Here is a 16,210-nt window from a genome sequence, read left to right on the forward strand (position 1 = left end):
GCCACGCAGGCTTCGGCCCATTATGTTATCCCTTGCCGTGATGTCAGTCAAAATCCTCATCCGGGACGTTCAGGGGCTACACGTTATAATTTACGCCATAACCCTGCTCCTTCTACGAGACCGCGTGACCATCTGGTAGATAGGTGACTTCATATTTTTGTTGTGCATTTTCAGTTGTTTTGTTTTTAGGAGGAATGTAGTGTTGCGTCCCAGTGACGTAACTGGTCACTAGACACTACCATTAGGGGAGGGGAATGAAGCCGATTTATAAGTGTGGTTACCCTGCGTATTTTTCTTTATGTGGCTTTGCCCTGATGTTGGAAAGGGCGTCTCTATATAATAAAGGGCGTGGTTTAAGAAGGCAGTGAGGCCACGCACGAGGAGAGTGCGGATCGGGGCTGCCTTCATGCGCCTTCCAAACCAAGCGCACAAAAGAATAAGCGTGTGCGTTTATTTTAACACTACAAAACCAATGTATGTCGGAAGCACCGACACTACATCACCCTAGTTTAGAGATCTTCTTAGAGTTCCTTGCTCGGATAGATGTAACTTCTACTATTTATCCGTTTCCATGGACTTCATTGCTTGAGCTTGCTCGCCAGAAAGTGTAATCCTGACTGTCACGCATGTGGCCATTCAATGCTATTTATTAATACACTAAAACATTAAAAATGTCACACAAAATCAATCTGAAACCACGACAACTATGACTTAGAAGTCTATCGATGCCTCAAATATTTACGAACTAGTGCTGCTCCGCCTGACTTTATCATGGCCCGCAGCTATGACGTAACCGCGTGCTTGCGTATCCCAGTATTATGGGCCTTGACGCACAAGGGGGTGGGGTGCAGGGGGAGCCAGCGCGCGCGCGCGAACCCGAGGCCCCACCCCTCCCTGTTGTGGAAGACAGGATTTGGGAGGGGCCCGGCTGCGGTGTGCGCGCGCCAGCCTTACCCAGAGTGCCGAGCGCGGGCGGGGAAGGTCCTGTTGAGGAGGAGGGAGGCATTTTGTGTTCCTGCCGAAGAGAAGAGAGCGAGAGAGGGAGCCAGAAACAAGATGGCGGCGGCATCCCAGTGAAGGGACGCTGCACAGGGCCGAAGCAGAACGAGGTCATTCTGCTTCCCCCAGGACGCAGACCGCGGCAGCGGATTACCCACTCTGGGGGTTATAGAGGGCGGAGAGTGATCTCATCTGGCCTGCGAGGGCCCCACTGCGCCCTGACTGCGGGCTCGGGGGGAGGCCTCTTCTGGTGTCTCCGGGGGTACCCAATGCCCCCGGGCCCCTTCTGACTCTTGTAATCTTTGAAAGACTCCGCTTTCTTTCCTTCTGCCGCCATGGCCAGCAGTAGTGGTTCGAAGGCCGAATTTATTGTCGGCGGGAAGTACAAGCTAGTGCGGAAGATCGGTTCGGGCTCTTTTGGTGACATTTACTTAGCCATCAACATCACGAATGGAGAGGTAAGCGTTTAAAGCGAGGCGCGCTTTCCTGCAGGGTGAGTGAGCACCTAGCGTTCGACTGACTGCCCAGTAGGTTTCTCCTTCCGAATGTCCCGTTTTAGGAATATCAGTAACCCCCGCCCCTCCCGCCATTCGCTGACCGCACTCCTTATTTCTTCTACAGGAGGTCGCCGTTAAGCTGGAATCTCAGAAAGCTCGACATCCGCAGTTGCTGTATGAAAGTAAACTGTACAAGATCCTCCAGGGAGGGGTCGGCATCCCTCACATCCGGTAAGAGCTCCCCCCAGTGCTCACGTCTTTGTAGGGTCTAGGCGTTCTTGGGTATTTCGGTCCGTGGGTTTCCCTGAACACTGATATGACACTAAAATGTTTTAGTTTAAAGTATAGCTCTTCTCGACACAGTCCTTTGCGTCCTAACAATACATGAAAACCTGCAGTAACAGCCATCATCTGGCTTTCTCAAGGTGTTCAAATCCCCGGGACGTTTGTTGGGGCGCTTTTACCTTGGTTACTAACCCTGCACTTTTTCTTTAATATATTTTGTTTTGTTTCAAAACGACATGCCACACACTAATCAAACCAATGAAATCCAGCAGCCATCGATAGAGCTGCCCCTTCCCAGCCTCATCCGACTCTCTTTTCTCTTCTACCCCTCTTTTATACAAGCGCAGATGGGTTCGCATTTTAGCAGAATGGGCTTCCCGATACATGCACGTACCCGGGTCACCCCGGTAATTGCCACTAAATTAGCGAAGCAGGCGGTTACAAAACCGTTGTTGGTACACTGCAACAATACAGTTATAACTTTAAAGTCCCTGACCCAGTGCCCGTCTAGCGCTGTTGTAGTTTCAAAGTGACAGATCCCCCCCCCAATCCGGTAGTGCTGTGTGTCTGTAGAGTCCCCTGTCATAAGACAATTGTCTCGCCTGATGGCTGTGTAGAATACAGTCGCCCTGTTATGTTTATAGGGTTGGTGAGAACCGTTCTCGGAGCTACTGCCCCTTGTGAAATGGCTGCTTACATTGTTTTTGTTGCGTGGGCTAAAAAACATTCCCAACGTGTCCTTCCTGCTTATTACTGAAAATGGCGGCCAAGACCTGTCTGTTCGACGATCTTTACATACACCTCGCCTTGGTCTCTCGCTTCAGTCACTTGGGGATCCGGTCTGGACTAATCTGCAGCATTTGATCGTTTGGGGGTGGTAGCTTTGTCACAGTACTGTCAGCCCTTACCAGTACTAAAAGAAGACTAAAAATCCCCAATTATGTACAGTCCTCGTATTACGTTGTTTGAATATACATTTTTTGTTACATCTTTAATTCTCAGTTCGAGAAGCCAGTCCCTTTTAATTACTGCCATTGAGAAAATAATTTGAAACAATATCGAATTTTACAAGTGCCGTTTGAATAGCACTTTGTTGCATTTGATTTTTACTTTATTGAATAAATTGTGTCGTCGTCTTAATGAGTCAAATAATGTCGTAACCTATTAGTACGAGGCATGCTATAACTGTCAAGCGCCGCAACATTTACTGTTCAGAAGTGGCCGATTATTTGATTTCCACGATGTTATACCAAATAAAAAATATGAATGTAAGTAAACCATCTGAGTCTAATTGCCAGCCTGAAATGCCACCTTATCGATAATTATGCGCTTGTGTTTTTTAATACAGAAGTGTAATAATACATAACCAATTGCAATAATTTGTGATTCCTGTGTTGCCTTGATCACCTGACGTTCAGTTTTGCATAGAATTTTGAAAGAAGGCTTATCTGGCTTTTTGCCTTCAAGACTGTGAACTGTCTGCTAAATAACAAAGTTTTACTTACAAGTTGACTCTGGGCTGGCGGTTTTAAATGGACGCATTTGAGTGCTTCATTGAATTGTAGTGAGATAGTGGTTTTGCTTTTAGAACAGATGCGTATCGCTTTTAAGGAAATGCTGGTAGAGCCATCTAAACATCCACTAATCTGCCACACAAAGCCAAAATATGGACGAGATAAGGATTTATTTTCCTGAGGCGCTTACTTTTTGTGGAGGTGATAGTCACCCAAACGGTAAACTCGAATCAAATATCTTATTCCTGAAACTAAATGGTGCATGTGAATTGTCTGAGCTGACTATGAGTAATTTTTGCGATTTTGGTTGAACTGAAGTATTTTGACTGCGGTCAGTGTATTCATTTTGTACATGAGAGTTGTAATTGTGTATATATATATATTTTTTTAATGCAAGTTGTGCACTGCCGTCCAATGGCAAGGTTTGCAGGCGGTACATTTGAACGTCCCCCCCACAGTATAAATGTCGGCGAAGAAAAATCTTTGTTCTAGAACAAATTCAATAATAATTAGGCAGAATTATTGAACATCTATACATCGTCTATAAACGGGGTTAGTATTGATTGTAATGGAAACTATTGTATTTCAGAACGGAGTTTCAAAGCTGTCAGATTCTGTCTAGATTTTAATGTTGAGTATTGTCTGCTTTTGGTCAATTGACAGTTCCTGCTGTTGTGTGACACGAAGTAGCGTCTTGTCGTAAAAAAAAAAAAATCTTTCACTTGCGTCTCAAGGTGCTGTTCGATGACGCGTACCTGCCAGCTTGTTTCTCCATGGACATTTGCCGTTTCCGTGGTCACGTAGGCGACGTATTCTTCTAATTCATGTGAAGCACCTCATTTGCGAAGTTTCTTCGTGTAATAACCCACTGTTGCCATGTTTTTACTATGCCTTGCTTGTTTGACTCCTGTGAAAAGTCGGGTTTGTCATTGTTTGTTTTTTGTTTGGATTTTGATACTGCTTGAAGGCAGGATAAACTAAGTAAGTTAAAGATAACCAAATTGATGTCACGTGGCCATCACAATAGTCTGTTCCCAAATAGTTCACCCCACGCCTTCAGTTTCAAAAGGAAATGATTGCTTGAAACACTAACTTGTTTGTTCTCATTCCAATTGTGCTTTTTCTGTTACTTTGATTTCCCCCTCAGCAGTTCGAAGTGTTTTTACTTTTTTTTTTTTAAATAAGAATTAACACATTGTTAATATGTAGTGTCAAGGCCCTTTTTTTTTTTTTTTTTTTTTTTTTTTTTTTTGTATTGTTTTTACAATGGGCCCAGTTTAGTGGATGTGATACAAAAATCGGACTAATAACCTTCAGTAAGTTCTGTATGTAAACAGTAGACGCTGGAAATTAGCCCTTCTCTCCATAAATAAGTGATCTGTACAAATTTGTTCCTATATGTATGCAAGATTAAAAGTGCAGCACGCCTTCCCATGAGAGATGTAAGATAAAAAGCCTTTTGTTTTATTTTTTTTTAATACAAATGCGTTGTTTATTGGGAGAACGTTATCTGATTCTTTAAAACATCAGTGAGTATTGACAACCTTAATATACTTTTTAGTGATTAGTTTCACTGAAAGTTGAGGTTTTTTTGCGGAGCATGATGTACTGACCTTCAATTTTAATACACTAATCCTTGTTTATTACACGTTAAGACAAATGTATTTCACTGAAAAAAGCGTGAAAAATACCAGTTGATGTACTCTGAAATGTCACAGACCACAAGCAGTTTTGTTGTCCTCCGTGATGTACCAATAATGCTCCTAATTTTAGCTTCAGAGGGTGACATTATTGGCGGCGGCTGTAAATATCTATCTTCCAAAACGAGAATCGCTGAGTGCTTGTCGCCTAAATTTTTTTTGCAACTAAAACACATTTCCTGCGTTTATGCAGCAAAGGTCGTACATGTGTCACCCACGACCCAGAATAAAGGAGCATCATATCCTCATAATTTGCCTTGCATGAGTCTTTGCAAAAATGGCGTAATGTCCGTTAAGTTTAGGAGACCGTTGCCCCTGTAATATTAAGGACCGAAGAGTGATTACGACACTTTGAATGCATGTCCAAGAAAGGCTTAATCGTTCCCCGATCGGAATTTCACTTCGAGTTATTGTCGACATGTTGTCCCACTTGATGTCCCAAAAATACAGATCTATCCTTTGGCACAGGCGTCACATGTTCTGCTTTTTCATTGTCTGTCGATTCCCCTACACCATTTTCTCTTTTAGACTAAGTTTGAAACTTCCCTTTTGTTGGTCGCCATCTTTACAGTGCTTAGGTGCTATTCTTCTCATTGTTTAATGTTCCTGCGTTGGTTTGTGGTCTAGACGTTCTTTGTTAAATGATGTACTTTTAGAATGTAAAGATTTGATATATTTGGGTACTCAGACTTTTACTTATTAAACCTCCCTCAGTGGCATTTGAGGCGCTGTGGAAATACATTTTATCTATGTAAGATAACGTTTATGTTTTGAGGCTGCCTAGTGGATAATGGCTTTCACTACACTTTTATTTTTAACTGTTTCGTGTCTATATTTTGAAGTTAGATGTGGTCATGTGAGCGGCACCATAATGAGAGTAAATCAGATGGAAAGCCTGTAAAAATATGTTAAGCAGAAATGTTTCGTGAGATCGTATAGTGGTGGCAGATTTTTTCAAATTAAATTATGTTTTAGAAAAATCCTTGGCTAGGACAGAAACCGAAGACCTTCAAGGCATTTTTTTTGGTACAGTCCTTGAAAGATCGGATAGAAAGAGACATTGGGCTCCAGCCACGAGTAGTTTCCCAGTGACTGAGGAGTAGGCTGGTTGTTGACCAAACACTCGGAGTTTACCTGGGGTGGATGTGTTAGTGTTTATATAGTTGTAAGGGTCGTGTGTGTAGCAAGGGATTTGACCAATAGGTTTCCCTTGTTCGGTAACGCAGACTGTCTTCACAAATTTTGTATTTCAGGATTAAGGGGGCATAAAGAGGGTGTACTTGTGGAAGCCTTGCGGCCAGTGATCTAAAAGACATCTTGACGTTCTGCTCTTAATATTTTGTGGCGTTGGGTAGAGCTGTAGGGGATCAGAGGGACTAAATCCAGTGGCATGAGCGTTGGTAGCGGATGTTTAGCAGACATAATTAAACAATATTTTGGTTCGGTTGTTGGAAGCTTCTTTTGAGGCATTGGTTGATGTTTTGACTTCTGTGGAATTGTTCTCTAAGCGTGCTGCATAGTTCTTGACTAGCCATTGTAGCTGGTCAGAGTATCTGTTACAGAAATCAAGAGGCTCGGCTTCCAGATGGTTTGCTGTCTATTTTTGTGAGTACAGACATAGATCGATGGGTTAAGATTCTAGTATAGGCAGATGCATTGAGGGGGTTTAGGGTATTGCTACTTGGCATGACACACTTAAATCGTTTAGGTGAGAAACTGTTAATGAAATCTCTGCATCAAAATTCTCTAGATTCTCATTTGTGCCTGACAAAACCAAGAGATTTTCACAAGCATGTCAGTTCTAAAGTATGCAGATGTCTTTTAGTACTTCTACTGGTCCAGTCCTCTGAATGCGCCAGCCCGTTCCAGTTTGTTTCTTACTTTTCACTGCCTCTGCATGTCTAATATTTCAACCTTCTTTTCTTTTTAGTCTCATTCAAAGTATATTAAAAGACAGTTGTAAGCAACCATTCTCAAAACCAAAAAACACTTTTAATATAAACAGTCAACCAAGCGTTTTGCCTTGCGAATAGTCTATAAATCCAGTGCATCCCTAAAGAATATGTGATCTATACCCACTTCTGCGGTGAGTTCCGCAGATTTGATTTTGGGGGTGCCTTTCTAAGATTTTCTGCAAATTCACCCTGCAGCTATTTGACAGTTGCTGCACCTTCTACTAATTCCTCATTGAAACAGACTCAGCCTGCCATCAGTCTCCAGTATTCTCTATCTGTTCCAGTCCCCCTCCCCCTTTTTTTCCTGCTTTGAAGCTTAGCTTTAAAAGTTTGTTTCTCTGTGAGGGATACTTGGTGGCCAGTATACTTTTTAGGTCTGGTTTGACAGCACAGTGATTTGAAAATGTGTTAAGCTTGCATCTGGTGACTTCCATTTCAGGAACATTTTCATTTACATTGCCAATATAGTAGCTGGAAGACGGTGTCCTCTGACAGATGTATGAGAAGCTAATCTCCTGTGGCTATGGCTTCCGAATTCCCCAGTTGATGCCTTTCCTCCATATAACTTGGAGTGGGTGATGTATTTCGCTGCAATGGTGGCGTTTTGGCCACTGCGTTGCGCTTGTAGGGTGAGTTCCAACCAATTTCCGCCAACTGCCTGGTGGCAGTTTTCTGGCGCACGGTTCAAACTGTAAGCTTGTGCGTGCGATACAATGTACTGCAACGTGCCCGTTTGCAGAAATATGTTAAGTGTGTGTTCCATTTTTTTTCTTCTTTTTTCTCTGCAACTTTCTGCAGTGTAGAAAGTCTGCAAGTTCAGTCCAGGCCTAAACATAACCATATATATATATATATATATATATATATATATATATATATATATATATATATATATATATATATATATATATATATATATATATATATATATATATATAATTTTATTTTTTTCAAACTTCCTTTTACATGCCATTTATTGGTGTGGTCCAGAACCATCTGTTTCCCTTAAGGTATTTTATTTTTTCCGTGGCCATTGTCTCACATTTGGTGCCATGTGTCTCCTTGATGACTTCAAATGTACACCCAGAAAGTGCCACTGCATGATCCCCCATCTTCAGATTTTTTTTAATCACTGTTGGGAGTCTGGGAGTGGAGGTGGCTCCTGGACAGGAGGGCTTTTTTTATTTACCCACTGGTAATAGAGGTACAGCCGGCCAGGGCTCCTCTTCATTGTTCCCCAATGTGTCAGGCAAATCTGATTCTTCGAACTAGTGGATATGGCATGGGAAAATGTTGTCCCGTTACCAACATTGCCTGGGCATCCTGACCATGCATGTGGGCAGTGTTTCAACCAGAAACACTCACCCTCGCAGCATGGCTCTTGAGCACCAACTGCCCAAGAAGAACCTTTCAAGTTCTCAAATAAAACAAGTATTTGCAATGCAATGGGTCTTGCATTTGCTCGAGTTAAGAATTTACAACGCTAATAGCACTAACTGGACTTTTCTTGCTACATAAATTGAAAATGGAAAGTAAAATAGTTGACTTAAGCAAGGCATTTCAAAGCACCACGGCTGCCGTGAGTGCAAAGGAGAGACACAAAGAAAAAATTTGCCCCCAGTCAACCGTATCGGCAAATGTGCAATTCACCATGTAACAGGGTCGGTGGCAATGGCGGTAACAAAACTGCCGTAAGGAGGGACAAACGTAAAGCTTTACCCAATGATGATAAAGGATTTTTGAAAGGCAAGCCTGTGAACGAGTGATACCGATGGGCGTGCAGTGAGCATGGTTAAAAGCCCACTGATGGATTACAAAACGTCAGTTGTAACACGCTCCACCCAAAAAGATCAATATTACAAGTGTTATTCCTAAAAATAGAGCTGATTAAAAAACAAAATGGAGTGCCAAACAAAATGACCCACAAGCTTCACCAGAGGATGTTCAGTTACATTGCGTACGTTAGTACTAGAGGACATGCCACACAAAGTACATTTGGCATCCATTGTGGCATATGCAAGTGGCGTGATAGGAATGTTTTTATTTATTTCTTCTTATTTAAAAACCCATTCCTAACCACTTAGGAAGGGGCAAAAGTGGTGCTACGCCCATATAGAACCTCATCCTGTTCTGCAACTTATGAAGCCACCCTTTAACACTATGCAGGGCTGCATTCCCTACCCTGAAGACTGTCTTCCTGGTATCTATAACATCACAGCACATGAGCAAGCTGCACGCACGAACTGTACATTAATCATACATTCAAAGTCACAAGGACAGGATAATAATTAGAACTAATCTCAAATACCTGCATGAAGTGGTATCACATTTCAGTAGCCACTAAGCAATAGAATTGCTGGGGTTCTTCGGCAAACAGCCACGACAGAAATGCCCCCTACACTAGCTGAACATCAGAAGGGCGGTGATGTAATGCAAGCAAGAAACTATGCTGGAAACCAAAGATGGGTGAAACAAAATGGTTCTTGATCTCATTCACCCCAGCATCCAAGGTGATAAATGACAAAGGTGACTTTAGCAAGATACATAGTCCAAATAGTACAAAAATGTCTTGCATCAGCAGGAGTAATGCTACAGGAGAGACCGAGGGCACATTCCACAAGTAAGAAGAGGGCAGCTCTTACCATAATTGCTGATGTGGCAATCAACATCTCTCATGGGTCTGTGTACACGTTTACTAAACACTAGTGTCGACATTCAAGGAAGAACATGTGACAAAGGGTGCTTAAACATTTAAACTCGTTCTCTACACAGGGTCTTGCAGAACCCAAGAAACCAGCCACAAACCTATATAAAGCATTTGAATCCAGAAAATTTTACAATATGAAAGTAAATGGTAATTGACCTGAAGGCTTCGTTTTGGAGCTTGAAGATTTTATGGATTCTCCTGTGACTGTGCCAAAAAACAGCTTCAGAAATTAGCAATAGGTTGGAGTAGGAGCAAAATCAGCAACAAAGGAAGCTACAGACATAAGAATTTGAAGATATTTACCACACTGTGGAGGTTCCTGAGCTTACGTCTGTCATCAAGGAGGGACACTGCAACAAGTGGTTGTCCATGCCAACTCAAGATAAAAGGAAAACAGACCATTCCGTACCCAAGTGCTAGGTGGCAATAAATGTACATCATGTGAAGTCAAGAGTTCTTCAATCTGCTAAACTATTCCTACAGATAAGTTAACATCTAGTTTCTCTAATCTTTCCCAATATCATGTGTTTGGTATGACATGTCTAAACTTTTTATATTTCAGTTTATCCTCTTATGCTCCAGAGCCATAGTAGCATTTGTGTAAGATCTGCCTCGTTGTTTTTTTTTTTTTGGCTGCTTTTTTATGCCTCCACCCCACCCCACCCCCACAGCGATAATGGTGCTGAACTTTGTGCCGCCTGGAGGATTACAACTCCACTTTCTGCCAGCCTTTTCATGGGGGTGTCCCTCTACTTCCCATGGCAGGGGACCCTCTGCCCAGCACTGTCTGAATGCGCATTGTTTGCTTTGCAGGTGTACACATTCCAAAGGTGCTGGAGTGCTAGGATTACCCATCTCTTTCACTTTAAGTAGTCGCCACTGTAAACAAACTGCTAGGTCTGCAATATCTTTGATAGAAAGGTAATGCTTTGCTTAGCAAAGGTCTGGTTTGTGTGAGTTGAAGATCATCTCCACAGTATTGGTCAGGGTGTTCAATGCCTTCTAGCTCCTTTTTAGCTCTTACCTGCTTTGCATGTCTTTCCACACCTGAGGTACATACAACTCATTTGATGGACCTGGGACTACAGGACAGCCCAATCACCCTATTCCGTGGCTCATGAGTTCATGGAACTGTTGAGGGCAGCCAAGTTCCTCAGTATCTTTGACTTGATGTCAGAGTATTGGAAGAGCGCCCTGACTGACGGGAGCAATCGGAGGTCCGCGGTCTCCACCTTTAGATGGCTACTTTCAGTGATATTTATTAATCGTAACTTGATTAGGTTTCCAAATTAACTGTTCATCAAATGTTTTATTTATTGTTAACTAAAACCGATTTTATTTTTACTAAGTCAGCCCTATTTGCTGGACTACATTAAACATCTGAAAATAGCTGATAAATCTGGGTGTGTTGTCTGTGTTCACCATGAATTTGAGAGGCTTTTGAAACCTGTGTTTTCCCGGGGTCATAAAGTACATTCTCCACAATTCCATCAGTGATGGATATGTGACGTTGTCTTACTCTTTGAACAAAGAGTGCAGAAATGGTGGTTTTGGGTGAACGTATTTGAGTCGGTATGCACTAGAAACAGAAGTTTCTCGTATATTTCCCAGCTCGAGGGCTACTTTCAGTGATTATTAGTAGCAGCTGGATTAGCTTTTCCAATGTAACCGTTTTCATCAATCTCTATTCCCTTATATCAACATAGTTGTAATTTAGAACAATACTCGGCAAAACGGCCGCTCCTTTCGCATCCCCATCAGCTGTTCTTCCTCAAACTGACTTTGGTAGTTTTGTTAGCTGGGCCGTGCTGCCATTGCCTTCCAATGCATACATTTGTAAGACGTTTTATTTGTGATACTCTGCAGTCGTTAATTCAGTGATGTAAAAATCTATGTTAGAAAGTCTGAGCAGTTATTTTTTTTTATTTTTTAAATGGGGTAGTATCAGTGCAAGGTCAGTTTAACGTTTTGCTGTTTGTGCTCTGCTTGAGAGAGAAAAGATTCTGAGCATTGTCTTAATGTGTTGTGCATTTGTCTTGGGGTAATCAGTCCCTGAGACAATGTATTTATGTACTATAACCGTGGAAAAATGAATGAACTTTATATTTAAATGACAAATTTAACCTCTGGCCCTTCTCTGTAGCATAACGTCTTTCTATAATTCCTTAAATCAGATGACTTGTGTTCACTCTGGTCGTTCAGGGAACTTTTTTCTTCTCTTTCCATTTCAGCACTCCATGGCAGTGTATGCATTTTCTTCTCTTCCATAATGTGCTCATCCTCCCTCCAAAACCGGCTCGTTCTCCCACTCCTGTTTTGTTCTATCTTTCACATTCCTCCCTCAGTCCCCCGCCCCAGGACTCTAGCTTTTCCGCAACTCCCCGTGCCTCTTCATTGCGTGCATAAAATTGCATTCTTAATTTGGGGGGGGGGGGAGGAAGGATGTACCCCAGAATGTAATACCTTTTATAGCATTCCTATGCATATTTATTTCGGCATATTTTTGAATTACCTTGAGTATTTGGTTCTTCACTTACTCGGGAGTACCTGAACTACTCGCTTTACTTAATTTTGTTTCCAAATGTTTATGGAGCCTTGGAACTGCATTTGTGAACTATTGCATCCATATAACTGATAAGGCAGTTCGAGGACTATTACAAAACAACTCTTAGCGAGAGTTCACTTAAACCAGTGGTCTCAACTTTAATGCCGCGACCCCCCGCCACCCCCCAAGTTGAAAAAAATCTTTGGGCCCCCTTCATAATTTTTTCACCATTTTATAAAGATGGCAATGTTTAAATATGTCTAGATGTATTTAAAGCTTGCAGTTAAGTACTGTTACCTTTTTAAAAATGCAGTAACATCTTTCTGCTTAAAACAAAAGTTATTTGTGTAATGATTTTTTTGACCAGAGCTTGGCAACCGGGATCACTTGAGCCCCCACCCGAGGGGGCCAAACCCCCAGTTTGAAGACCTCCGACTTAAACCCATTTTTTTTAAAGCTGATAAATGTGGAAGTGATTTAAATAGGGACATATTTTAATTGAGGACAAAACACATGAGATTATCAGTGCTTTACAAAAGTCAACATATGCAAGGTCTGTGGAACAAAAAATGTTGCTACTTGAGGACTAATTTACCCATGTGACCTTCTTGGGCACGTATAAAATCCAGTTTTGTTGCCTATTGTATCCTGTTAAATTTCGAAATTTCACGTGGATGCTCATAATTTAATGTTAATCGGAACTGCACGATTGACTAATGTCCAACATTCTTACAGTTCTCGTTTTTTTGGGTCTATCACAACTAAACAAGTAAAAGGCATCTGTTTGGCAAGACCCCTTGTGGCTAGTTTAAACTTACAGTGGGTTTATTGATGCTCTATTGCTTGCTTTTTTTCCATGGGTTGGCTTCCTCTTTTTAGGGTCGAGCACACAAGCAATCCATCCTTATGTCGTAATCTCCCTTTCGGCTTTAAACCACGCCTTTTAAATCTGCTTGATTTCATTAGTGAAATACACAATCCAACTACTGAAAACATACGAGGCTCCGTGCATTCAGCATGGTTTCCGGACTGCTTTATCTTTTTATTTTCCATGCAGCGCAATCACATGGTGTTTTACATAGCACGATCGGGTTCCCCTTTTTTTATTTTACCTTGTGTGGCAAGAAAAATCAGGTTGAGTTTACAACGCTAATAGCTCTAACTAGAGCAAATGCGAGACCAGTTGCTTTGCAAATGCTTGTTCCTCCTTGAAGCACCACCTCTTTACCATCCTTTTGACTGACTTGCCTTCTTTCACTGCTCACATTTAAGGATCAACAGTTTAGGTCTTGCCTGAAACGACACATGCACTGTCGCTGCAAGATGTAATGTTAAAATAAAAAGGGGGCTTACAGCCCACTGATTCATTAGCAAAGGTAGCCCATTCTTCCTAACTTTTGTGCTTTCAACCAACTTCCAGTTTGTGGTGGAAATGACCGTGATGCCCATGGGCAATCCTAGAAAGCTTAACATGTCTTCAGGGGTGTTGAACTTACAAAATATCTACAGGCTGTGCCATAAGTCTAGTTACTGTTTAAACGCGACGCTCCCTGAGATGGCACACTTTTGAGGCCATGTGTAAAGGTTGAGACAAACCAAAACAGTCAAATGTGGTTTGTTTGGTGGGTTACCGCTTGCTAGCTGGAAGGGTAATGATGACAAAAGTGTTTTGTTGTAGGATTGACAGTCGCCTACAAATATAAGTACTATCATACTTAAACCAGCAGTCTTGCCTAGAGCACAAGTCCAACTACGACAGACTTATACACACATATAAACTTCACTGCAGACCATGCCTTTTCCTGATCACTAATGTGGTACTCTAAACTGGCAGCCAAAGTCTTTGTGCTGCAGGGTGTTGGGCTTACTTCCCCCAAGGACTAAATAAACATGAAAACTCGTCTTTGCCCCTCAACAGTATGTCCTGGGCATTGGGCTATAGGAATTCCACACTCCTATGTCTGAAAAGTATGCAAAATTCTGAATTAAGCAAGGGCCCATGTGCATAGATTCCTCAACATTTCCCCAAAGAAACTAACTGTTGAAACTAAAAGTATGGTAAAAATGAGTAGGAAAACCAGCCATTTGTGATTGCATTGTCATCCATAACTAGGGTGATTTACAGAAGTGATACACTACAGCTCCCCACCTTGGACGTCAAGTCTTCGGAGCCTCTTTATGCCATTTAAAGAGTCCTTGATTGACCTCTATTGAGGCGCTTGTGCCAAACCATTGTTCTCGCCCACCAGACAATTTCCAAATTGTGCAGTGCTATCTCCCTACCCCAGGAGATTAAGCTTTCCTAGCTTAGCACCTGCTCCTAAAACGTCTGGCGGTGCAGGCATCAGTCAGCAAGACTAACCATAACATCAAAACAACATTTTTGGCAAGCCAGTATTTTTGTTTACCAGCTTGTGCTGAGGTCTGGGACTGCTAGCTTCCTGCTGCGGCTATCTCACCTCCTTTGGGACTCAGTGGCTCAAATCCTTCCAGGTGTCCCTGCAGAATTCAGACCTGTCCTTGCCCAAGCAATAAAGATGTCCGGGGTGCTTACAAGTTCACTATTGCTTGTAGCTTGGTCACCATTAATTTCATGCAATGGGCTTTTGGTACCACTGTTGCCATTCACTGCTGCAGTCTACCTGTTCTTCAGGCATTGTCCAGTCGTCCCTAATGAACATGCCGTGTGATAGGACTCACCTGTTTGGCGACCAGGCTATCTCTGCTCTCAAGCAGTTGAAGGAGAGGAGGTCTGGGCTTATTTGCACTATTTTGCCAACCACTTCAGCCCTACTGTTGCTTTCAGTTTTGGCAGAGGGACCCTGTAACACCAGCTAATCCAAACCCAGCATAGCAAATAGCAGTTTGGAGGCTGTGGTGGCCATCACAGCCAAGGTCGCCGGACTGCCCAATCCATGGATTTCTCGGACACACCACAAGCCCCTTACTAAACCCACTTAGCAGAGCACAACCATATGGTGGGAGACAGTATCTGACAATTCTTGCCTGGGAAGTGGTCCATTGCGTCAGACAGGTAGGTCCTGCAAATTGCTCTATCCTCACATTGCCACACTTTCAGCCTCCTCTGTAAGGATTGAAACAGTAACACCTTTCTATATTGTGGCGGGAAGTGCATTTTGTGGAGCCACTTTTGTCACATGGTTGCTATTCCCGCTACATCCTGGTGTCCAAGACAGACGGAGGCCTCTGGCCTATTTTATACCTGCACCATCTCAACACTTTCCTCCGGAAGGAAAAATTCAAAATGCCCAGGTATTGTCTACCCTAGACTCTGGAGACTGGGTTGTTGCATTGGCCCTGTAGGGTCTACTTCCATATACCTGTCCTGCTGGCCAGTTTGCGGTGGAACAGGAGCATTTTCAGTTGCTTTCTCCCCCTTTGTCTCAGCAGTGCTCTTCTGGTGTTAACAAAAGTGATGTCAGTGGTGGCAGCACAACTAAGGTTAAAGGTTCCCCTGCCTTGAAGACTGGTTGCTCGTGGTGGGCTCTCCCCTGTGCAGTCCATATCTATTGTCAAACTACGGTAAACGTCCTGTCAACTTTGCAGTTTGCTATCAGTATGCCAGTCGCACCTTACTCCTTCTGCTCCCCTTCATCAGAACTATTGTGGACATAGTTCCATTTTATTGTTGAGCCCTTCTAGGCCAAGTTATCGGATGTTACATTGTTTGTCCTGCCCCTTGCTTGGCAAGGCCTTGTGTTGGGCGCAGTTAAGGGGTATATTTTATCCTATTCTGCCCTTCTTTTTTGTTTTTTGACTACAGCACACTTCCCTCTTCTCACTTTATAATGCCCTAGAGAGACCTTAACCTGGTCCTTGCATATTGCAGGTACACTACGTTTTGAGCCGCCTCACAGCTGTCCTTTATGGCTCCTTACTATTAAGACACTTCCTCATCACCTTGGCATGGTGTATGAGTGAGCTTAAGGCACTTTGTGTCAATCTGCGGACTCTGGCATCCTTTCTGCCAAAGGTTGTGACCCTGTT

The 16,210-nt window shown here is 42.6% G+C and overlaps 1 protein-coding gene across 5 annotated transcripts in view; it reads left to right on the plus strand.

Annotated features, from left to right (window-relative positions):
* Positions 1–896: 896 nt before the first annotated feature.
* Positions 897–16,210, plus strand: part of CSNK1A1 (casein kinase 1 alpha 1) — a 45,548-nt gene continuing 30,234 nt past the window's right edge. The window contains exons 1-2 of one of the 5 annotated variants that reach the window (XM_069244619.1): positions 897–1,457; positions 1,621–1,727. In XM_069244619.1, the coding sequence (XP_069100720.1) occupies positions 1,335–1,457; positions 1,621–1,727 (230 nt within the window). In that variant the 5' untranslated portion in view covers positions 897–1,334. The remainder of the gene's footprint in view (positions 1,458–1,620; positions 1,728–16,210) is intronic. The other 4 variants (XM_069244617.1, XM_069244618.1, XM_069244615.1 and 1 more) reach the window with 4 other exon arrangements.

Source organism: Pleurodeles waltl, chromosome 7, assembly GCF_031143425.1.
Source record: "Pleurodeles waltl isolate 20211129_DDA chromosome 7, aPleWal1.hap1.20221129, whole genome shotgun sequence".
Taxonomy (NCBI): domain Eukaryota; kingdom Metazoa; phylum Chordata; class Amphibia; order Caudata; family Salamandridae; genus Pleurodeles; species Pleurodeles waltl.